The 21,017-nt window shown below is 46.9% G+C and overlaps 6 protein-coding genes across 7 annotated transcripts; 5 read left to right on the top strand and 1 right to left on the bottom strand.

Moving 5' to 3' along the window:
• The first annotated feature begins 1,360 nt into the window (after positions 1-1,360).
• Positions 1,361-2,948, top strand: LOC6545893 (ketohexokinase). Its single transcript, XM_001973399.3, has one exon. It carries the CDS (start codon positions 1,771-1,773, stop codon positions 2,689-2,691), a length of 921 nt encoding a protein of 306 aa, XP_001973435.1. The 5' UTR covers positions 1,361-1,770; the 3' UTR covers positions 2,692-2,948.
• On the bottom strand, positions 2,876-12,768 carry LOC6545890 (tuberin). The gene is made up of 15 exons (XM_001973396.3): positions 12,566-12,768; positions 12,364-12,494; positions 12,050-12,301; positions 11,855-11,991; positions 11,624-11,798; positions 8,316-8,522; positions 7,347-8,261; positions 6,672-7,278; positions 6,409-6,608; positions 6,095-6,351; positions 3,956-6,035; positions 3,752-3,895; positions 3,470-3,640; positions 3,321-3,416; positions 2,876-3,259 (listed from the first exon to the last, which is right to left on the bottom strand). The coding sequence occupies exons 1-15, from the start codon at positions 12,618-12,620 to the stop codon at positions 3,137-3,139; spliced, it is 5,550 nt and encodes a 1,849-aa protein (XP_001973432.1). The 5' UTR covers positions 12,621-12,768; the 3' UTR covers positions 2,876-3,136.
• On the top strand, positions 8,611-9,946 carry LOC6545892 (ketohexokinase). The gene has a single exon (XM_001973398.3). The coding sequence runs from the start codon at positions 8,720-8,722 to the stop codon at positions 9,845-9,847; it is 1,128 nt and encodes a 375-aa protein (XP_001973434.1). The 5' UTR covers positions 8,611-8,719; the 3' UTR covers positions 9,848-9,946.
• LOC6545891 (peritrophin-48) lies at positions 10,285-11,589 on the top strand. The gene is made up of 2 exons (XM_026976708.1): positions 10,285-10,384; positions 10,443-11,589. The coding sequence occupies exons 1-2, from the start codon at positions 10,378-10,380 to the stop codon at positions 11,477-11,479; spliced, it is 1,044 nt and encodes a 347-aa protein (XP_026832509.1). The 5' UTR covers positions 10,285-10,377; the 3' UTR covers positions 11,480-11,589.
• A 1,712-nt stretch (positions 12,769-14,480) lies between the features above and the next one.
• On the top strand, positions 14,481-17,382 carry LOC6545889 (phospholipase B1, membrane-associated). The gene is made up of 4 exons (XM_001973395.3): positions 14,481-14,526; positions 15,457-15,657; positions 15,996-16,793; positions 16,955-17,382. Exons 2-4 carry the CDS (start codon positions 15,469-15,471, stop codon positions 17,228-17,230), a joined length of 1,263 nt encoding a protein of 420 aa, XP_001973431.1. The 5' UTR covers positions 14,481-14,526; positions 15,457-15,468; the 3' UTR covers positions 17,231-17,382.
• A 2,487-nt stretch (positions 17,383-19,869) lies between these two features.
• On the top strand, positions 19,870-20,478 carry LOC6545888. Of its 2 annotated transcripts, none has more exons than XM_001973394.3 (2): positions 19,870-19,967; positions 20,039-20,478. In XM_001973394.3, the coding sequence occupies exons 1-2, from the start codon at positions 19,904-19,906 to the stop codon at positions 20,353-20,355; spliced, it is 381 nt and encodes a 126-aa protein (XP_001973430.1). In that variant the 5' UTR covers positions 19,870-19,903; the 3' UTR covers positions 20,356-20,478. The 2 variants fall into 2 exon arrangements, with proteins under 2 accessions (XP_001973430.1, XP_026833196.1); XM_026977395.1 differs by having other exon boundaries at positions 20,093-20,355.
• The last annotated feature ends 539 nt before the right edge of the window (positions 20,479-21,017 follow it).

Here is a 21,017-nt window from a genome sequence, read left to right as displayed (position 1 = left end):
CCCAAGAAGGTGTTTACCCCGGCCAAAGGGCCCAGCCGAATGTTAAGCTATCGATTTGTGGCGGCAACCGAGTCGTCGGATTGGGAAGGGCAGTGTATTTAGGCCAGGCCTGCCACGCTTTACATTCATTTCAAAATTTTGGCTGTGTGCGCTTTAAGTTGGCCTCCCTCCACAGAAGCCACTTCAAAATGGGCAACACGTAAGTACCTCAAATTATGACAATGACTTTCTCTTCAATTTAAGGTTGCCTTGCACATTTGTAGTGCTGAAATGTGTGGAACTGATCATGCATCTTACACAGTGCGTATGAGCCACGTTTAAGCGAATGTGGTTGAAAGTCGAGCGAATATGTGCTATTCAGGGCACCCCGTAATACACGGCGTTTGAGTAATTTCCGACCACGTGGAAACCAGTTTTTCCTACTCGACACGTGATTTCAAAGAGGTCAGCTGTGGTGTACCTAGATTTGAAAGCGAAATTAAATGTTCATTTATTTTGTAGTCACTGGCTTGGCAGATACACAGTCATAAGCCATCAATCCTCTCTTCTGGGTGACAGGCTTTTCCGCTGACTGGGCTGAACTCACTGTTGAAGCTGGCGAAGCTGCCACATGTGTCTGATATGTGCTGTATGTGTCTAGTCGGGACATTTGTCGTGGCATCCTTTAATTTGTGCCCCGTCATGTTGCACGGTGTGTGTCTGGGGCAGGACTAAATTTCGCTGGAATAGCACTGGAACATACTGGGTAAATTATTGTAAAATCTGTGCAAAACTTCGCCGCCACTGAAATCCTTTTTTGACATCCTTTAATTGGAAATTTTGTCACAGACCTGAAATTAGTTTTGTATTGCAAGGAATTTAATTAGGCTTCCAAATGACAAAGCTCCGATTTACAAAAATCCAAATACAATTTTGTGGATAAATTGTATTTATTGTTGAATTTACAGCCCAAGTTGACATCCCATTTTCGTACGGTGTAGTTTTAAATTGTACAATATTATAAGCGGTCACACTGTCTATGACCAAAGAGCGCGATCAGCGGCTGAGACTCATATTAATATAGTGCCACCTCGATACAGCAAACCACAGAATAATCCAATTGGCTAATCAGCCAAATTATTACTTCCTAGAATTTAAGACTAACATCGAAACATAATTATTATTTCTATTTTTTTATTATTATTTCTAATAATTATTTCTATTATTATTTCTAATTATGTACAATTTATTGGGAGTGCGTTTTCCATTGATAATCAACATTTAAAGTAAAGGTCGAATATTAGTTTACTTTTCCATATATTCGAGTGCCCACTGTTAAGAGCGAGCGCTCAATTAGATTCTCTATGCTCTTTACATACATATGTACATATTGCGCGATAAGAAAAGTTAAAAACAAAAACAGCTGTAAAGCTCTATCGACAAAAAAAGTGCAAAGCAGGTGAAAATCCAATTTTTGATTAGATTGAGCTGAAACTAGAACATATTAACCGGGAACCAAAACAGTCGACTCTAGCGCTCCTCCAAAATTAAGATTAATAGTTATAATTAAGCAAGTAAATGGCAGATTTCCTGTAGGAATTCCACTGTAATTGTAATTGCATTGCAGGAATTGTAATATTTATTATATTCACTATATACATACTTACATATTTAGAAAAAAAGCAAGATAGCACCACTAGTTTTAACATAAAAACAAACTCATAAATGTAGAGAAAGAAAATACTTTGAGTATTACATTTTTGAGTGACCAATACCAACTAACCAGCTAAGATGAGCCAAGTGAAGTCCGTACTCTGCGTGGGCTGCACGGTAATTGACTTCGTGACCATCAATGGCAGCTATCCCAAGGAGGACACGGATCGGCGTTGCCTGGATGGATTTTGGCAACGTGGCGGAAACGCCTCTAATGTGAGTACTGTTCTGCGGGTTCTTGGATGCAAGGTGGACTTCTTTGGAATGCTCAGCAGGTCGGATGCATTCCGAGTGCTCCTCGACGATCTTTGTAAGCGGGAAATCGGCACGAAGGACTGTCCCTTCACGGAGAGGGATCCGCCCTTCTCCTCGGTGATTCTGGCCCAGGATTCCGGCACCCGCACCATTATCCATTGCAATAAGGACTACCCGCAGACCACATATGAGGACTTCAGCAAGATCAACCTGGCGCAGTATGGATGGGTTCACTTCGAGGCTCGCAACACCCCGCACACCTTAAAGATGATGCAGAGCATCCGGGATTACAACCAAAGAACCGGACAAGGCATCATTATCTCGTTGGACTTCGAAACGAGGTATGAACAGAACCAGGAACTATGTGCGCCCTGCGATTTTGTGGTCTTCTCCAAGGAGCTGGCTGGCCAGTTGGGGTGGAAGACACCGAGGCAGTCGTGTGTGGAGCTGGCCGCCAAAATTCCCGAAAGTGGTCCAAAACCTGTCTTCATTTGTCCCTGGGGCAGCGCCGGAGCTGGAGCCTTGGATGCCAATGGGAACTACTACGAAATGTCTTCCTATAAGCAGGATAAGGTGGTGGACACGCTGGGAGCCGGGGACAGCTTCATGGCGGGATTTATCTACGCCACCCTCGAGGGTCAGCGAAGTCTAGCGGAGTCTGTGGACTTTGCCAACCGAGTCGCCAGTCACAAAATCACTGGATTCGGCTACGAACACATTTCACAGCTCGGCTTAAGCAATTAAATATTGGTTTAACTCTAGCTTAGTTTATGGGCTTGTCTCTTTGAAGGAATTTATTAGGATAAAAGCCTGACAACCAAAAAGTTTATGTTTGAAAATTCTTAGCACTTGTGCATCATTGCAATAAACACGATTGAATATTAAACGCGAAATAGTTAGAAATCCTGTACCCAAAAATGCAGTCGGATTGGAAATGAACAGCGCTTATGTATTCTCACAAATTTTATAAACTTGTCAAAGTCATTATGATTATATTATAATTATTTGCATTATTATTGATTAGGCAAAGAGTTTTTTGTTGGTCTGGGTAGACTTGATGTTATTAAATCCCTTGCTTCGCCAGTAAGGTCCTATCCAAATCGGAAATCAAGGGGAATCATGGCAGGATGAGTCTATAGGTCCTCTGCTCTTTTCAATGGTTATTCAGTTGGGAGCCTCTCGTTGTTGTCTATGTGTATTTAATGAAGTCACCTCGTTGGTCGTCCATATCCGAACCAATGGCTGAGGCGTTGATTCCGATGCCGCTCGAGGCGCTGCCGGATTTTTGCTGGCTGTTTAGTCCCTCAATAAGCTGTTTAGAGAGGAGTTAATCGGTTAATCTTGATTCGGAAAAATCCCATTCAGTGGCTCACCTTTAGGCGCAGGCGCTTCAGTTTGCGCAATCGTTCTAGCCAATTCGACGCGTACGGATGCTTTTTCTGCACACTTTGGTAGACCAGCGACGCGAGCTGTAATTCATCGGAATTAATGAAAGTCATACTTAGTATCACACTATGCTCACGTTGGCGTGCAGCGCCATTTGGCGGGCCAATAGAGGAGCACTGCGATCGGAGACTATTCGGTACTCCGCGTGGCACACGAACTTCGAAATCTCTGATCGCGCCTTCACGTACACCCTGTTCGAGTTGAGGTCCAGTGGCTCCACGATCACGCAGGCGTAGTTGAATTGGCCCTGGAAGAGTGTAGAGAGAAGAAAATAGAGTAAGGACTCAAGCTAATCAAGTATGGATGGGACACAAATGAGCAGTTCAAGCTTCGAACTCCCTAAGCTTGTGTAACCTACGGATATTGTGTTTAGATTGTACTCCTCGCCGCTCTCGTTGTAGATGATCTTCACAAAGTCATTGCCAATGTGGCTCTTCTTTTCGTTGCAGTTGGGATCATCCTGCAGATTGGTGGGCATCAGCGTAGCCACATGGAACGTAACCTACAACGGGACATACATTGGTGATACTCGCTCTGTAAGTCAGTGGGCATAAGCATTCACCTGTAGTATGTCATCCTTCCAGATGTAGGCAAACTTGCCATCTGCGCCGTTTCTGTCCAGCATTATAAATAGGTTGTTCTGCTCAGCTTCCTTCAAACTGACCAGGGTGCCAATATTACGCAGGAACTCCACATACCTGGCACTTCCGTGCGAATTGCGCAATATCTCCACCTCGTTGTTGCACTGCCCTTGGCCGACGTACAGCACGCCGATCTTGTGCGTCTCGAATGGTGGAACCAAATCTATGAGGTTGACAGCGCTGCTGTTTTCGGGACCCACCTTTAGTGGCTCATCCGTTACACCCAGCTGGCCAGTGGTGTACAGTTGCATGAAAATAAAGCTCGGGTTCATGCACAGCTTGGCGTTCATGGGCGGCTTTGCTGCTCCAAAATTGCGGAAACTGTTAGCCGGCGGCGGACGTGTATTTCCGTTGTTTACCTCCCGCACCACGGAAATGGTTTTGGAACGACCTCGCATCATGTCTCCGTTTCCATTGTTGCCGTTGTCGTAATCGGAGGTTATCACTCCGACATTGGTGCCATTGCTACCACTGCTACTGGATTTGGCCAGTGCGCCGGGCTGGGGAACAGAGGTACCTCCAAAGCTGGTCACTCGACCCGTGCCCAACGACGGTGGCTGCCCTGGCGACAGTGGGGGTTTGCCCAGCTTCAGCGTGGACGCTCCTGCTTGGAGGTTACTGCCTCCAGCCACATGACTGCTGACATCGTCCGCCGAGTGCTGCTTGGGAGGTAGGGTGCCGCTTTCCGGTTGCAGGGCCAAAGCTGCGGCCTGCGAGGGTGGTGTGGAGCCGGCTATCTCCTCCGGAATGGCCTCGCAGCTCACACGCATATCCTTGGTGCTGTACTGTACACTCTTTTTCTTCAAGGTCAAGAGCGATTGTGGTTCATCGGCGGTGGCTTTCACGGGCTCCTGGGACAGTGGCGTAGGCTTGTTGGTTAGGAACGACTGCCGCCAGCTGGAACTCATCTCTGGGCTAGAATTAACCCGTCGGACGGGATTTCGTGCACGGCTCTGAGCATCCTCAAAGGCCAGAGAGTCGTCGTCGGCTTCGCCATCACTCACACTTCCACAGAGAGCTGCCTCCTTGCCGCGCTTTCCGGATGCTGGGACCCGAGGTATGGGTATGGCAGCAGCACCTCCAGTGCTGGGAGCATTTCCATTTCCATTACCGTTGCCATTGCCGTTACCATTTCCATTCCCTCCGACCGAGTGAATTTCTTCCTGTCGCTGAAGGGCACGAGCCTTGGCAACCATTCGACTGCGCAGGGCACTCGCCTGAGGAGCGGTTGCTGCATTAACGTCCGGTTCTGCTTCCGGCTCGGGATCAGCCAGCGTATGTGGCGGGACCTGAATGGCATTGTCCGGTCCAAAAACTCCGCCATGGGCAGTGGGCAGAAACAGCGACACCACATTATTGAACGGCAGGTCCTGGCCGAAGCAATCGTTGGTGATGGGGTTCTGAATACGGGTTATCCACGATATGTTGCCCGTTGGCCGACGAACCAGAACCTCCGCCCAGCCAGTGCAGGCGCGCACGCAAACCGGCTGCTGCACCACGGATCCCGACGAAGGACTCATGCTAACGGAGGATTGCGACAAAGAGTTTCCCAGCAGCGAGGTGTTGCTTCCCGTATGGGGTCCTTCGCCCAAGGCACTGCCTAAGGCCTCGGGATTAGACCCGCGACGGGAGAGCGCGTCTAGTGATGCCGTGGAACTGTTAGAGATCTGTCGGTGTGGATGACCGCCGGCGGCTGCTGAGTTCGACGAAGAGGAGGAGGTGAGCTCCGTGCTTCCAGCGGACTCATTGCCGCTGCTGTGCTGCAGGCTCACCTTGGTGTAGCGTCTCTCCCGCTCTGGCGAAAGTGGAGGAGCTGCATCGCTGAGGCTCTTCGAATTTAGATTAATGCTAGGAGCCTTGCCCAGCTGAGCACAACGTTCGCAAAGGCCACTCCGTGTGGGCGCTGAGGGACAGCCGGAGGTAGTGATGGTTACTAGGTTGTTTCCCACCAGCCACGTCTGCGAGACGCCATCCTTCAGCAGGAATTCCGCTGCTGGAAGACTGCAAGGCGAAGGTATCGTCATTACTGTTTTACCATGTTATAATAAAAGAACACCCACCGCTTGGGCATCGACGGACAGGGCGAATAAGTGTGCCGGGCCAAGAAATCAAAGCACGTCTCTGCCAGTTCGGCGTGGAAGTTGCGTAGACCGTTGTTCATTTGCGGCCGCATCTCCAGATCGTTCCAGGCACTGGCATTGTTGCGACTACCGCGCTCCGTCAGGCTGGTGCTCCGTTTACGATTGGATGAATCCTCGTTTAAGGAGTTTAGGTTCACAATGTCGCTGGACAACATCTTGGCATTCGACTGAATCGACTAAGGAAATAAAACCAAATCAATACAAGTAAAAAACTTCAAATTGGCTATACCTACGCTTTTGATGTAGTTAACGCAGTTCCTGCGCAGCTCCAGCTTGCACTTGAGGAACCATCCGGCGATGACGTGGTGGGCCAGGGAAACTGTGTAGTGATCGTAACGATGGGGTTTCGTGTACGGGAGCGTGATGGCAAACACGTACATGTTGTGCATGGACGTAAAGTTTGCGAAGAGATGCTTGGACAGATGTATAAGCACTAAGTAAAGGGGACGAGTATTATAAAGTCAGCACCTCCGAAAAATCGATCCAATCTACTCACACGACAGAAACTCCAGAACCGGAGTGGCCAGCGCATTCGTATCCGACATCTTGCTCATCTGGAGCAGTACGTCAGGCAGCTTTCGCATCAAGGCCTCCGGCATCTCAAGTATTAGGATGGTCATGGTGTTGATGCAGACGCTGGCAATGCCAGTAAGCACCCTCGAGTTGAGGGCCGTAATAATGCCGTAGTGCTGCTGCGGCTGCAGGCTTTCGTGGTAGATAACCAAGGAAGCTATGGCGGGCAGTACGAGGGCGTGAAACTCGTCGGTGGGCCGCTTGAACTTATTGTTGCTAACCAAGTTGATCTTGAGGAGAGCGTTGGCCAGCTCCTCGATGTCGTTGCCCTGCACCAGCGCCTTGTTCTGCAGCACCTTCGGGAGTTCCCTGATGACTAGCTGGAACACCTGATAATCGGTGTCGTGTTCTAGGCACCGCACAATCAGCTTGCAGACTCGTCGAATGGATATCGCTGTGGAGTGTGCTTGGGGCAACAGCGGTGAATCAATTCCCAGGTAGGGACTAAATTTCACCACCTCGTTGCTGCCCTCCGGATAACCGATATGGTAGGAGCCGTTGGCCCGGGCCTTAAGCAACCAGCTGAATATCTAAAAATGAAGAACAAGAAACATTAATTACATGTAGGATTCGCCGCAAAATAATAATTTTTACTAACCTTGTAGCGCACAACACTTATGTGCTCGAAAATCTTAGGTCGGTCGTAGTGCAGTTCCATGTGATCCATTAGAATATTAAATATTTTAAGAGCATGGATCGCTGGCAGGCGATGCAGCTTGATGGCAAACACTTTGACCAAACCGTCGACGGCGGCGATAATATCCGAGATTTCGGATTCGTTGTGGACCAATCTAACGGCCACTTCAGTCAGAGTACCGTCTCCAGATGAGGATCCATGTCGCGTGTGCTCAAACGGTCGGTTGATGAGCGCCTCGAGAATGTCCAGCAGATCCATGCACCGTTTCGTGTCGCAGTGGGTGGCAAAATTGGAAAGAGCCCGGGCCACTGCCACTCGCACCTGCACACTTGGCTCCTGGTGGACCTGCGACAGGTGCGCCAGCACCACGCGGCTTAGGATCTCTTCTTCATAGCAGGCACGGTTCTGGTCCATAATCCGCACCAGAGCCTCGATCGTCTTTATGCGCACGTTAACGTTGGACATGCGGTAGTAGCGGCGGACAAACTGGGCCAGTACCTGGAGCCAATCAGGCCGCGTTGCTGTGACCCGTCGTGATCGGTACTCGATTAGGGCGAGCACGGAAGCCTCCGGCCGTCGGTCGGCTACTCGCTCGATGAGATCGTAGATGCGCTCCACATTGCCCAGGATCTGGGAGCGATCCTGCTGCAACAGCTTCTCGATGCAGTCGATGTTCTCATGGAAATTGATCTGCAGGTGATGCAGGCGATCCTTGTTTATGTTGGCTGCTTCGTAGTACTCGATGTTGCTAACGATCGAGGACATTATCTCGCAGATCAGATCCCAAATGATCTCTGAAAGCTGCCGCTTGGTAATCACCATGCGAACGCTGAGGATGACTTCGAAGGTCACGATGACCTGGCGACTGTCTAGTGCCTGTGGAAAATCAATGATTACTTTTCGCATTTCCGTACGGAAGTTCACGCTTACCCGTAGAAAGGCTGTTAACACATTCGTTGCATAGGTCATAGGTGAAACCTGGAAAATGATGTTCGAACCGAAGATGTTCATGTTGAGATGGAACACAGCCCCACGCAGCAGGTGGGCATCATCGTAAAGACCACGGTCGTTGAGGATGCTGCACATCATCTTCATGGAATGGTATCCCAACTGGGTGCCCAAAAGGTTTTTCATGATCTGTGGAGTTTTAAAAGTGCATGTGATTTAATTTTATATACACATTTTTACATCGAAACAATTAAAGCCAATAGTTAGGCCTAGTAATTAGATTGCACTTGGTTTTTTTAAACGAAACGAGCCACACTTTAAATATCTTTGATATTTTAATCGTTTCAAACACATTTGGCAAGTCTCAAAATTCAGAAGTTACCCAAATGAAAAAGCAAATCGTTAAGGAGTTCGTAACCGTAAAGAAGGTGCTTCACCTTCCGCCGGAGCCACCGCCGCCGCCCCCACCGCCGGCTACTCCAAAGCGCCGTGTTCTGGCTGTGGGCAGCTGCACCCTGGACATGATCACCATCGTGGATCTGCCGCTTACACCAGGCCAGGTGCAGCGCACCACGGAGGGAAGCTGGCGACGCGGCGGCCCCGCTGCCAACATCTGCACAGTGTGGCGGCGATTGGGCCTGGAGTGCGAGTTCCTCGGCGTTCTGAGCAGGGTGAGGGCGTTCGAGAGTCTATTGAATGGATTTCAGTCACAGGGCATCGACATTTCCCATTGCCCGCTGACGAATCACCGTCCTGCGCACCGCAGCATCATTGTCCAACGGAACGTGGATACACGGACCATGCTCGAGTTCGTCAATGCCAACCAGGAGCTAACCTACCAGCAGTTCGTGGGCGCTGTGGATTACCAGAAGTACTCGTGGATACACTTCGAGTGTCGCAATCCCGTTGAGATGCTGCGCATGGTCCTGGCGGTCATCCAGTTTAACGAGCGCTGCCCCGAGTCGAAGATCATCCTCTCCGTGGATCTGGACAACTTGCGGCCGGCCACCATGTTGGTAGCCAGTATGATGGATTATGTCTTCGCTCGGAAGACCATGATGCGTACGTACTCTTTTATGAATGGGCGCGAGGTTGTTTGGGCGATTAGGAACGAAATGCGAACAGCGCGGACTCAATGGGAAAAAAGCCAGCCCAAAAAGATGCCCTACCTACCGCCTGATCCCCCAGAGGAGTATATCAATGGAAATTGCCCTGGACCGCTGAATAATCAACCCGTCGTCATATACAATAACTACATGGAAGGCGCCAGCTGCCTGATGGCCGACGACACCTACTTCAAGGTGGGCTCCCAGATCCCGCCGCAAATTGTGGACGTTGTGGCCGTAAACGACACCTTCTCGGCGTCCGTGATATATGCACTGCATAAGGTCAAGATGCGGCTAAGGGATGCCATCGAGTACGGAACCCGGGCATCGGCTCTGAAGTTGACGGGAAACGGCTTCGATGTACTTCGGTGTATGCCCAAGGATCTGATCGGTTGTTACTATGCTTAATACTTCGGTTATACTGATTGACTTTTGTATAATTGTAAAACCTATGCCTTTAAAATAATTAATATGCCAACAGGGTGAATGTAAGTTTGTTACAAAAAACACCCAAGCGATTCACAAAAAGTTGGAATCTTCCACTAAGGTCTTTTGAAGGGAACTTGGTCAGCGACCCTTTCTTCCATTGTCGGTATCGTAACGGCCTTGAATACAGTTCCTCCACCTGGGGGCCCCAGATTCAATGATTAGTTCTTATTTCGGGAATAGTGTTAATCATCATCGGCCGGAACATGTTGAAAGATAAGAAGCACTGAAGTCAGCGGAGCCCTCAAAAACTGGAGGAAATACCGAGCAGATAAAGACGGAGAAGAATGCTCATTAGTATTAAAAAAATTTCGGAGCAATCTCTGCCAGCAATTGCCAAATAAGCAAATGGGCTGATAAATCTCAATCAAAGCGAGGACATAAAAGGCCATGTCGTTGCCAATCAACGCCGCATTCGACGGAATCCCATCATCAACGCGCACCTGACGAAAATGGAGAGTGAGTGAAATAAGAGTCGCTGGCTTCAGTTTAACCAAAGAGTTTTCGTTCCTTTCAGATAGCTTATTAGTTTTATGGCTGCTTTTGGGCATCACCACAGCATCTGGTAAGGCCGAACTTACAGATGCATCCGCTATCTGCAGAATATCCGATCCCTGGCAAATGCTGCCCCACAAAGACCACTGCCAAAGGTTCTATGTTTGCACTGGCGACGACGACCTGCCCATCCAGGAGTTTAGCTGTCCGGCGGAGTATCATTTTAGCAAGAAGCTGATGATTTGTGTGCCCGGAGTATGCACCGAAGAATCCGCATTTTGTGGACTTGCGAATAGTGTGGAGCGAATCCAAGGCGATTGCTCGCGTTATCGACAATGCCTGGAGCGAGGATCCTTTGCCGTGGCCAAGTGTTCCGTAGGAAACTACTTTGATCCGGCCCGAAGAGCCTGCCTCCCAGTGACCATAAGTGCAGCACATCAGTGCAGCTGTGTGCTGCCGGAGAATGCCACCCTGGCGAATCCAAGCGACTGTGAGACATATTTCCGCTGTCGCTCCGGACAGGCCGAGCTGGTCCAGTGTCCATCAGGAGACTACTTCGAAGAGCGGGTGAACAGCTGTGTGCCGGACCACACGGGAATTTGCCTGGAAAAGCCGACAATGCCGCCGACACTCACAGAGCAAGCTCTTGCTCTGGACGAGTGCATCCGAACGGGTAGCCGCCTGGCACCGCATAGCCGAGATTGCCAGCGTTATTACGTATGCGCCAAAGAGAGGGTGCTGGAAATGCGCTGTGCCAGGGGTCAGTATTTCGATGTTGTACAGCGCTACTGTACTCTTGATCTGGGAAGCGAATGCCAGGCGGAGAATGTGCAGGCGGAGAAACAAGACCTGGGGGCGGAGGATATTGTCCAGGTGGACATCTCAGCGGAAAACAAGGTAAAGATTCAGGCACACAAGCCGGTTCAGAAGTTTTTCGAAAAGGAAGTGGTACTCGATCAGGAATTACAAGAGACGCAGGCCAATGACAAGCTTCCACAGCCCTCAGCCGAGGCAGTCAGCAGCTACGACAAGTTCTCGTCGAAGTTCATTTCCATATAATCGGTTAATTTTAAATAAAGCAATATCAGAAGCTGACAATTAATAAAGGGGACTAAATTATTTTGGTATTTGCTCGCTGTTTAAATGTATTCAAATTCAAATTAATGAATTTCTATTACTTCAATTGATGTTTAAAGGACTTACCTTAAATGAAGACGGGCAGTAGGGAGCATGATTTACAGTCCGGCACAAGGTGGTGATGCACTGCGGCAGCGGTTCGCTTGGGAAGATGGTGTACCCGATGACCATCTCCAGAATTGTGAGGCACTGCAGACCGATTTCGTTTACGGTGACGCTGCAGCTCAGGTCGCAAGCGTTTCTGGAAAAAGAGGGATCGTCAAGCAAAAGTTTTGAGATAAAGAGTGCGTCACTCACTGCACGATGCCCACAAGGATGTCTTTGTCCAGATGCGCCGCATTGAACTTTATCAGGTTGACCAGAATGTCAAGATAGGGGCTGAGCAGATTGGTTTCCGTGATGGCTGGGATCCAGAGCAGCATGAACTTGCCAATCTGTGGGAGGGAGCAAGACCGTTTAGTCATCAATCATTTAAGCCAGATCTAGGACAACCTTCTCCTCGAAGTTTGTAATATCCTTCCCATTGTCGGTGAGGGTGTCGAGCAGCTCAAGGAGGTGACGCAGATCCTCGCGGGCTTCGTGGTTCTGAATGACCAGGAAGAACTTCTCCCGCATGATGGTCAGGTTCTTGTACTGTGTGTGGATGAGCCGCTTATAGAAGCCCAAGGCAATTTGGCGCGTTTCTGCCGGCTTGTTGGGCACGATGAGATCGTTGGTGAGATTAAACAAAATGGTGATGGCGGTCTGCGGGAACGAAATGCGAGAAATAACCAAATTTCATGGCACAAATTCGACGGAAAACGCACCTCGTCCAGATTGAAGTTGTGCAGATGCATGTCGCCCAGCTCCTTCAGCATCCTGCAGCGCTGGGCCACCGGCTGCTCCGGGCGCAGTTCCCTCTCAAACTCCGGCCGCAGCGTCCGCTCGCCCACATAACCTGCGAATCCCGAAATCCCAATTGAGTTCTCTTGCCCACAATGCTGCTCTTTCAGTGGTGTTCTTTGTTACCTGCCGGCAGCGATTTGAGGAACAACTTGAACTTGGACTTGTCCTTGGAGTTCATGGTGGGTCCTTGCAACGGCGGCGATCGGAGGAGCAGTGGCGGTGAGTGTGTGCAACCAGTAATTCCTAGCCTAGCTCCCAATAACAATTTATACACAGCACAGAACAGAGGAAGTCACTAAACAGCTGAGCGCAGTGTTACCAGGCGGCGATGCGGATTTTCCCCCAACGGCGCACGAGCTCCACTGAAAAATACTATAAAATGCACAACTTTTGCGCTCAATTTGAATTTCAATCTCTGTGTTTGCTTTATTTATTTTTAATCAATGTAAATTAATTATGCTTATGATATGTATCAAAAATTGAAGTTATTGCTTTTCATATTACCTCTAAAGTATGTATGTATATATTTATTTATTTGGCTGCTTAATAACTAACTTAATAATATACTCATGGCAATTTTCACTTTTGGTTTTTTATTTATTTACTTATTTTCTGAAATATTTTTTGATTTTTCTCGAAAAATAAGATCAATATTCCGAATATATAAGCAAGGAAACTGATTAATAAAAGTATTACGTTTTTACAACTATCTAAAGTAAGGAATAATTTATAAAAGTATTCAACTATTGCAACTTCAATAATAAAATTCAAATAATAATCCTTTTAATAAGTTAGACAGTTATCCTTTGCATTCGAATACGCTACCAGACACATGCTGTGACTTTTGTTGAAATTAGTACGAATGAGTAAAACGAGCATTTAAAAAACTATTGCGTCTTGTTATTTCTTTCACACAACGTGAACTCTCCCAATTGAGTGACATCAGGCCCCAAAGCTCTTTTGAGATTTGTGTCGGCACTTGGTTGGATGGCGGATCATCCTCGAAAGTGACATCTAGCATACCTATGAGCCAGGCAAGTAAAGCGATCTCCGGCCTGTCTGCCTACGTCATAAATCAGCCAAGAAGTCGACTCGACTTGATGTGGCTATTTGTTGCCATGTCAATTGGGCCCGTTGATTTATAACAAGTTGCTGCCGCTTCTTCTCCAGATTCGTTGTTTGGCTTTAATTGCTTCTGGCCGTTATGATTGTATCGATACAAGGCTAGTCAATTGCACTAGGCAGGCACAGGGTCTCGATTACTTCTATAGGAAGTGTTATTCGCGAGTTTGGCCAGATCGGAAACGATTATCTTGTTCCCGAGCCGATGCAAATGTACATTTATCTCTGGCTCTTTTATGGCATTCCCGGCCATTAAAAGGCCCATCGGCCAATTAGCGTCTATAAACGGGCATATCGGCTGGACCAAAGTCTGAGCTCTTCTATTTATAAATCGAATGCCCGATTTGATGCCAGCCCAGGAGGCCGCAGGGCACGATGACTGGGCTGGTTAGAATCGTGATCGCAATAGCCACGCATGACAGGTGTAATGGCAGCCCCTCTGGACTGGGGCTATTTTTATCGGCCCAACGAAAGTGAACATCACACTTAGCGCTTCGCAGTCGCGGCTTCAACCGGTATAGGTAAGGGTATGTGTCTGTGAGTCTGAGTCGGGGTCTCAGACAGCCGATATACAGATATATATGGCCATATATTTTTCTACTTTTGTTCTGTTTCGCCAGTCCCGCACATGCGATTATTGTGGTTTTGTTTTTAGAGGTATTCCACTATTCCATTTCATTCTATGCGTAGTCACCGACGATCGCTGCCCGCTGCCCGCTGGGACTTCGTATAAAATCAGCATAATCAGAAATTCTAGGCAGCAGTTCGTTCTAAGCCATCGACGGAGCCGGACGCTCATCGCGCCTTTGGCCAGGAATAATTTCCATCGCCCATCCATCGCAAGTAATTGTGCAATTCGTGTGTGAAAATAATAATTGCAAGATTTACGCCAAGGCGAAAAATTTAAATCATTCGAAAATCAGTCTGCTGTCAATTGTTCGTGTCTGATCATATCATAAGAGGTATGATAAGAAGGTATCATACGAGTATTCGATTTCGCGTTGTTCTACATTTTCGCGTTTGCTTCCTAAGTCTTTTGTTTCGCGTGCGGCTGAAAGGAAGCAAATTCGCTTAGCCACACGAAATCGAAAATTAAATCAATCTTTATCACAACTGGATTTGGCACGCTCTCTAGATGGGTTATATAACTCTGCCTCGGCTTCCCCCTTCCGAGACACTTCCGCTTGCAGTCCAGTATAATTTGGATAATTTTGGCCATTTTCGGCAGCTTTGTGAACTGAACGTTTTATTTTTTTTGCTAATTTAATGAACGTCTTAAGAGTTGACTGCATAAAATATGATGTTGACTTAAATCTTCATAAAATCAGTAATAATTAATACAACATGTGGAATATCTTTCAAAGGCAATTAAGCAAAACAGTTACCTCTTGTTTTTAATGTACTTAACATAAAATAAAGTAATTAAGTAATTGTAAGCGGTTTTAAGCCGGTAAAATGCATGAGGCAACGTTTATCCAAATACCTAATACCTAATAATATAGAATCTTTTTTGATAATAGTAAAGGTATTTCATCAAAATACTCTTCTCACCCAACCAAATTGATTAGTCATTTCGCTTTATCTATGGCTCAACCACATATTTTGTACCATAGCAATCAATTAGCATAACGTGGTCAATATTATTAAATGCTGAAATGTTAAAATTAGTCGGCTTCAATCCGACGACGCAAAACAAAAGCCAAAAACAGCAAAGGTGAATAAACTGAAGGGGCCTGAGCGCGGCTTCTGTGTAATTTCTTGGCCAAGTTTGGGGAACTGGTTCAAAGTTTAGCACGTCATCAACGAAACCGAGAGTGCGCGGTGTGGAGTAGGGCTTGCTTTTACAGATCTGGTCAAGACTTACACGGCTTATTGCTTATCTTTCGCCTCAGCTGTCTGTCGAGATGTCATCGTGTCGCTTAATTTGCTTTGGCCTGCTCTTCCTGATCGCTTTCGGCCACGTGACGTCACAACGTACGTCACTGGACGTCGCTCTGAAGAACGTCTACAGACCGCTGCGTCTTCTGGGCCTGGCCTTTGCCGGCCGATCTGGGGACGATCCACAAAACGTGCAGCGCGTGCAAATCGCGGGGGTAAGTCCACCAGAGAATAATGCATCATTGATCCGGGATTCGGAGTTTCAATCGAAATGCGGTCAGTATACTGTTATTCGATTTTAATTGGCCGACGCCACCCTAGATGGAAAATGCCACAAAATGGACCGCCAAATGGGTGTGCTTAAAAAATATAAGAAATATCAAATCAATCAAAGGTGCAAGTTAATTTGTGAATAATTTAGGATTCACATTTCTTATCGATTGAGACTTAACAGACTTACAAGATCGGTTTGAAACTTCTCCACTTTTTTAGCAATTAGGAACATAAGTACTGAAAAATATAAGTTTGTGCTTCCCATTTCGATCCTCGACAGAAAACACAAAAGTCAAACCCCCGAACCCGAGCACTACTGGAGTTCTGCGATGCGGACCATGGACCCGGAAGAAGGAGCGCGGAGCGACCCACCAGTGTGCATCGCCTGCGACCCGGAGACATCGATGTGATTGCAGCCATGGGCGACTCCCTGACCGCCGGAAACGGCATCTTCGCCACGAATTTACTGCATGTGACCGTGGAGAACCGGGGCGTGGTGTGGTCCATTGGAGGGCAGTACGACTGGCGAAAGTACCTCACGCTGCCAAACATCCTGAAGGAGTTCAACCCCAACCTGTACGGCTATGCGACCAAGGACGGCATCTCCACGGACCGCTCCTCGCGCTTCGATGTCGCCGAACTGGCCGCCATGTCCAGGGATATGCCGTACATGGCCAAGGTCCTGGTGCGCCGCATGCAACGCGATCCGAGGGTCAACATGACCTCCGACTGGAAGCTGATCACCCTCTTCATCGGCAACAATGACTTCTGCGCGGACATTTGCTACTATCCGGAACCGGAGAAGACCGTCGACTGGCACGAGCGGAACATGCTGAAGACCTATCGCTACCTCAGGGACAATGTGCCCCGCCTCATGCTGAACATAGTACCCGCGCCCAATCTCCGGTTCCTGACCAGCCTCACGGGGCTGCCCCCCTCCTGCTACAGTACCCTGCGCTTCGAGTGTCCCTGTCTGATGAACAAGGGCAAGGGTCAGCTGGACTATCTGGAGGGCATCATGAAGCGCTGGATAGCCAAGGACTTCGAGATTGCCGAGCGGGAGGAGTTCAACACCGAGGTGAGCTTTGCTCCTGGAATGATTGTTGCACATGCATAGCAATTTGGAAACTTTTTAGTACAAATTTAAATTTAAGCGCTATGCGTGATTATGTGGAAAGTACATTTTTGGTTTAAAAGCTCACTTATCTAAAGGTATTGGTTCTACCAATTTTTTTTCAGACATTTACGATAAATGTGCAGCCCTTCTCGCAGTTCCAGGACTTTCCGCGCACACGCTCTGGGAATACGGATACACGGTTCTTCTCGGAGGACTGCTTCCATCTCAGCCAGCGCGGACACGCCTCGGCGGCCAACTCCATATGGAACAATATGCTGGAGCTGCCCGGCCAGAAGAGTGGCTTCGCCACCCATCTGTTCGAGACCTTCCGCTGTCCCAGCGAGAAGCGCCCGTTCCTGATCACCCGGGAGAACAGTCGTCCGGAGTTTGTGATCTAAGCGGAGAAGTGGGCCCGTTCTCCTCCGTGAATTACTCCCTGTGATATCGCACCTAAGTCTGCTTTGCAAGCTTGCCCGTATATTTGTAGTTCTAATTAGCCGTATGCCAAGTGTAAATACAAAACTTCGACGTGAATCAGAAAGTCAAATAAAATGATATTCTTGAACTACGTGAGTGAATTTTGCAAGGCGAATTTCCATATTACTAGCATAAACGGTGGGCACGTGGATTTCTGTTGGCAGAGTATGGAAAACTTCTGTGGAAGCTAGCATCGAGTACCAGTGATCCATAATAATGAGACCATACGTCGTTTCATTACTTATTTGCATGCGCAGCAAAGCAAAACATAATAGCAGCTGGTATTGGAGGTAATTTTATAAAAGCGTGAGAAACAAAGCTGACAACGATATTGTATCTTAGGTCCTAAGAGTACTTTGAGTATACCCGTTTCAATCGAATAACTTTTCTCGCCTTTAAGTATTTAAAAGATTAGTTCATTTCGGTGATCGAAAGAAGTTAAGTGTATCCAGCTGCATCCCAATTTAGTAATACCCCCTCAATAATGCCACGAACCTAATGAGTCCGTGAAAACCAGGCCCAAATAATAGCACCGTTCATGATGTGTGGCCTGTTAATATAATCGCGCTGACAAATTGCTTCTTTCGAGCTGCGAACGGAGGGAATTGCTCACCTCTACGATGGATATTAAAGAAAATGAATGGCCCATTAAGTGCCGGCCATAAGGCAGTCGTATATATTTATTAAAACATCTCCCGTCTCGTTATAAAGTCGCAAATCATCCCGTGATAAGCGATAACCTGTGGGGCTGCGGATGACACACGAGAAGCCAACCGGCGATGGGCGCGTCATAAAACCTGTTACAATTTAAATTTTTTAACTTACTTTTCCAGCCAGCGCGGCGCACGCCCCACCGAACAAAAATAAAGCCAGATCATAATTGACGTTTAATTCGGTGGCTGGGCATAAAAGGCAAATTGCCCGCCGTTGTACGTGTTTTCGAGTGGGCTAATGATCCCGCCCCGCGCCATTATTCCGCCTCCAACGGTTTCGCCGTCTGGTGCTAAACAGCAAGGTAACAACAAAGATTGAGTAAACAATATTCGACTATTAGCGTATTATTTCGAGAGCCAGCTTGTTGCTGCTTGCAGCATTTCAAAGCCCGCGCATCGCCATTGACTTTGAACTTGAGCCGCATTCCCTCATATCGGTCAGCACATTTTCGGGCTCCGATTTGGTCTTGTATACTCCATATGCGGCTATATAGTCGGACATGGTCAACAAGTGTGTCGAGATATGCGAAGTCAATCATTTAATCATTTTGCACAACAAAGTTTTGCCAAAGTTGGTTGTCATTGTAATATACGTATACTTAATACTAATATGCATGTGCTCTCAAAACAACTCAAATATTGTACAAAACTATAACTGATAAATAAGGGTTTTCAACAAATGTGTAAGTAAATTCCAAAAAATGTCTATATTACACAAGTATTTTTAAAACGTAAGTCTCTAAAATATATAACTCACATGCGAATTATTAAACGGCAGTCCATGTAGAATCTACACAAAGTACCCTTTAAATGAAGGAAAACCGCTACGCCAATGCAGTTTTCATTGCCTGGATAGTTATACCCGTTACTCGTAGAGTAAAAGGGTATAATAGATTCGTTAAAAAGTATGTAACAGGCAGAAGAAAGCGTTTTTGAACGCTTTTGCCACGCTCAGTTTTGAAAATAATTGTGATGTTTTTTTCATTATTTATATATCTTGTAAATTTCTGTAAGTACCAAACAGTTTTTTGACACACCACTTTTAAAAAATGTTTAAGTTTCCATTTCATTATTTTTTCCCAATTTCTACCGATATCCAGAAAATGTGGAAATTTCTGGGTCGCACTGCCACTAGCTGAGTAACGGGTATCTGATAGTCGGATAACTCGACTGTAGCATCCTATATATATTGTATATTTAGTACGGGGCCTGATAAACCACTTCATAAGAGCTCACACCAAACGATCTTTGGGATAGGAATCCCTGGAATGGAAAGCGGACCCTGTTTACCAATCCAAGTATCAATCAATAAGTAATTATTAGCTTTCGCCACAGACGAAAATAGGGAAGGTATCAAAGTAGAAATACCTGTTTTGCCGATATTGTACTGTCAATAAATTAAAACTCTCTAAAAATCGTGTAGTTATCGTGTAATACGAATGGTGAAAAAATAATAATTGTTATGCCCCTGGAAACGAATATCTCATTTGCGGGGAGTGGAAGTGGATACATAAACACTCGACCTATATTTGCAAGATAATATGCTGATATTTTTCAAGATCAACATAAGAGACTGACTTTGAACTTCTTGCAGTTCAAATGGTGCATAAGATAACAACATTTCATTTGACATTAGTGCATAAAATATATTCTTTATTGGAAACAACATATTTTTTAGTTTGCTAAGGTCTTTGGCATCATATAGTTAAAGACAAAACGACGGGGCTCAGGTATTTTGGTAATGAAGCGAATGACCATAGCAGGGAAATCAGAAAAGCGTTGATGAAGAGTTCTTGAGTTTTTCTGCTTACCTCGCACTCTGAGTAATATATATTTCGATGCACTCTGGCCCGAGTTGCACATTTGCGGAAATTTCGAGCCATGGGAGACGACAGCCAACGATTCCAGTTCCAACTGCAGGCAGTGGCCACAGTTTTCTTGTTGGGTAAGGTCCAGTTGCACCCCCAGCGAATGAGCTATTTAATAATAATGAAAATTATTACCCTTTGGTAACAGTTTCACAGCTCTGCTTTGCCCTGCCCTATGCATCTTCCTCGGGAAACGATATAGAAAGCGAAGCGAACCCCCAAAATTCTGGCAGTGGACGACCCGTGGATTACCACACGGTGGTGGGCCACTTCAAGGACTTCTTCATGTACCTGCCTGTGATGATGACCACGCTGAAGGAAACGATGTCAGGATTCCCCAAGTTCGCCGAGGGCATGCGCATCCTGACTTCCGGCAGAGGACGAGTGGACGGCGAGGACTGCAAGTGCAGCCAAAATGGATTGGGCAGCGGGGAACTCTTGGACGCCAGTTCCCGGTTTGGCTGACATAGTCTGATGGCTCCAATTGCTCACGATCGCACACGTCAAATAAAGAAAAGAGAATCACATAAGAAACAAACTCGAATATCGCATTTTACAGCAGTTCACAGAATGAAAAGAACAATTCCAAACAAAAATCGGCAGGGTAATTCGATACCAAGTCTGGATTTCTGATAATGTAGGTAAAGTTTTCAGCTTATTTCCGAAACCCAAAGCTATAAATTAGAATTTCTAGTCATTAAGCTAATTGCTGGTCATATTTGCTTGCCTCTGGCTTACAGGCTTAGTTACTTAGCAGGAAAATCGATTCTGGAACTTAATTGGGGAACTCAAGTATCCCGAAAAGCGTACATGCTCTTGAAAGGTGAAATTAGTTCGGCAATGACGACGCAATCCAGACATAACCCACTTTCGCTGGACTTGAACTAGATACACAATCGTATATTGATATATATTTACATTTATTTTCTTCAGCTGCTGGCCAGCTTATTAGCCAAACCCCTGGGAATGGTCACCACCTGCCCGGCATGGAGTCCAATCAAAGCCTCGAATCTGCATGCCACCAACCGGGAATGGGGTGCAAGTTGTGACCCCCAATGGAGCCGCACGTTCCATGACCCACTGTCATGTTTGCACTTGTCATTATTGTTAATTGTATTTGCGGGGTG

The sequence above is a fragment of the Drosophila erecta genome, unplaced genomic scaffold (assembly GCF_003286155.1).
Source record: "Drosophila erecta strain 14021-0224.00,06,07 unplaced genomic scaffold, DereRS2 tig00000021-arrow-pilon, whole genome shotgun sequence".
Classification (NCBI taxonomy): domain Eukaryota; kingdom Metazoa; phylum Arthropoda; class Insecta; order Diptera; family Drosophilidae; genus Drosophila; species Drosophila erecta.
The sequence above is the reverse complement of the archived record's forward strand: the minus strand, read 5'-3'. Positions and strand labels throughout refer to the sequence as shown.

What these genes read in the sequence shown, in the direction of transcription:
- LOC6545893 (XM_001973399.3), top strand. Translation starts at nt 1,771, where the DNA reads ATGAGCCAAGTGAAGTCCGTACTCTGCGTGGGCTGCACGGTAATTGAC.
- LOC6545892 (XM_001973398.3), top strand. Translation starts at nt 8,720, where the DNA reads ATGAAAAAGCAAATCGTTAAGGAGTTCGTAACCGTAAAGAAGGTGCTT.
- LOC6545890 (XM_001973396.3), bottom strand. Translation starts at nt 12,620, where the DNA reads ATGAACTCCAAGGACAAGTCCAAGTTCAAGTTGTTCCTCAAATCGCTG. An exon ending in TGTTAACAGCCTTTCTACGG is followed by an intron (nt 8,262 to 8,315) that starts GTAAGCGTGAAC and finishes GATTTTCCACAG; the next exon opens with GCACTAGACAGTCGCCAGGT. An exon ending in TAAGTGTTGTGCGCTACAAG is followed by an intron (nt 7,279 to 7,346) that starts GTTAGTAAAAAT and finishes CTTCATTTTTAG; the next exon opens with ATATTCAGCTGGTTGCTTAA.
- LOC6545889 (XM_001973395.3), top strand. Translation starts at nt 15,469, where the DNA reads ATGTCATCGTGTCGCTTAATTTGCTTTGGCCTGCTCTTCCTGATCGCT. An exon ending in AGCGCGTGCAAATCGCGGGG is followed by an intron (nt 15,658 to 15,995) that starts GTAAGTCCACCA and finishes GATCCTCGACAG; the next exon opens with AAAACACAAAAGTCAAACCC. An exon ending in GGGAGGAGTTCAACACCGAG is followed by an intron (nt 16,794 to 16,954) that starts GTGAGCTTTGCT and finishes ATTTTTTTTCAG; the next exon opens with ACATTTACGATAAATGTGCA.
- LOC6545888 (XM_001973394.3), top strand. Translation starts at nt 19,904, where the DNA reads ATGGGAGACGACAGCCAACGATTCCAGTTCCAACTGCAGGCAGTGGCC. An exon ending in GGCCACAGTTTTCTTGTTGG is followed by an intron (nt 19,968 to 20,038) that starts GTAAGGTCCAGT and finishes CTTTGGTAACAG; the next exon opens with TTTCACAGCTCTGCTTTGCC.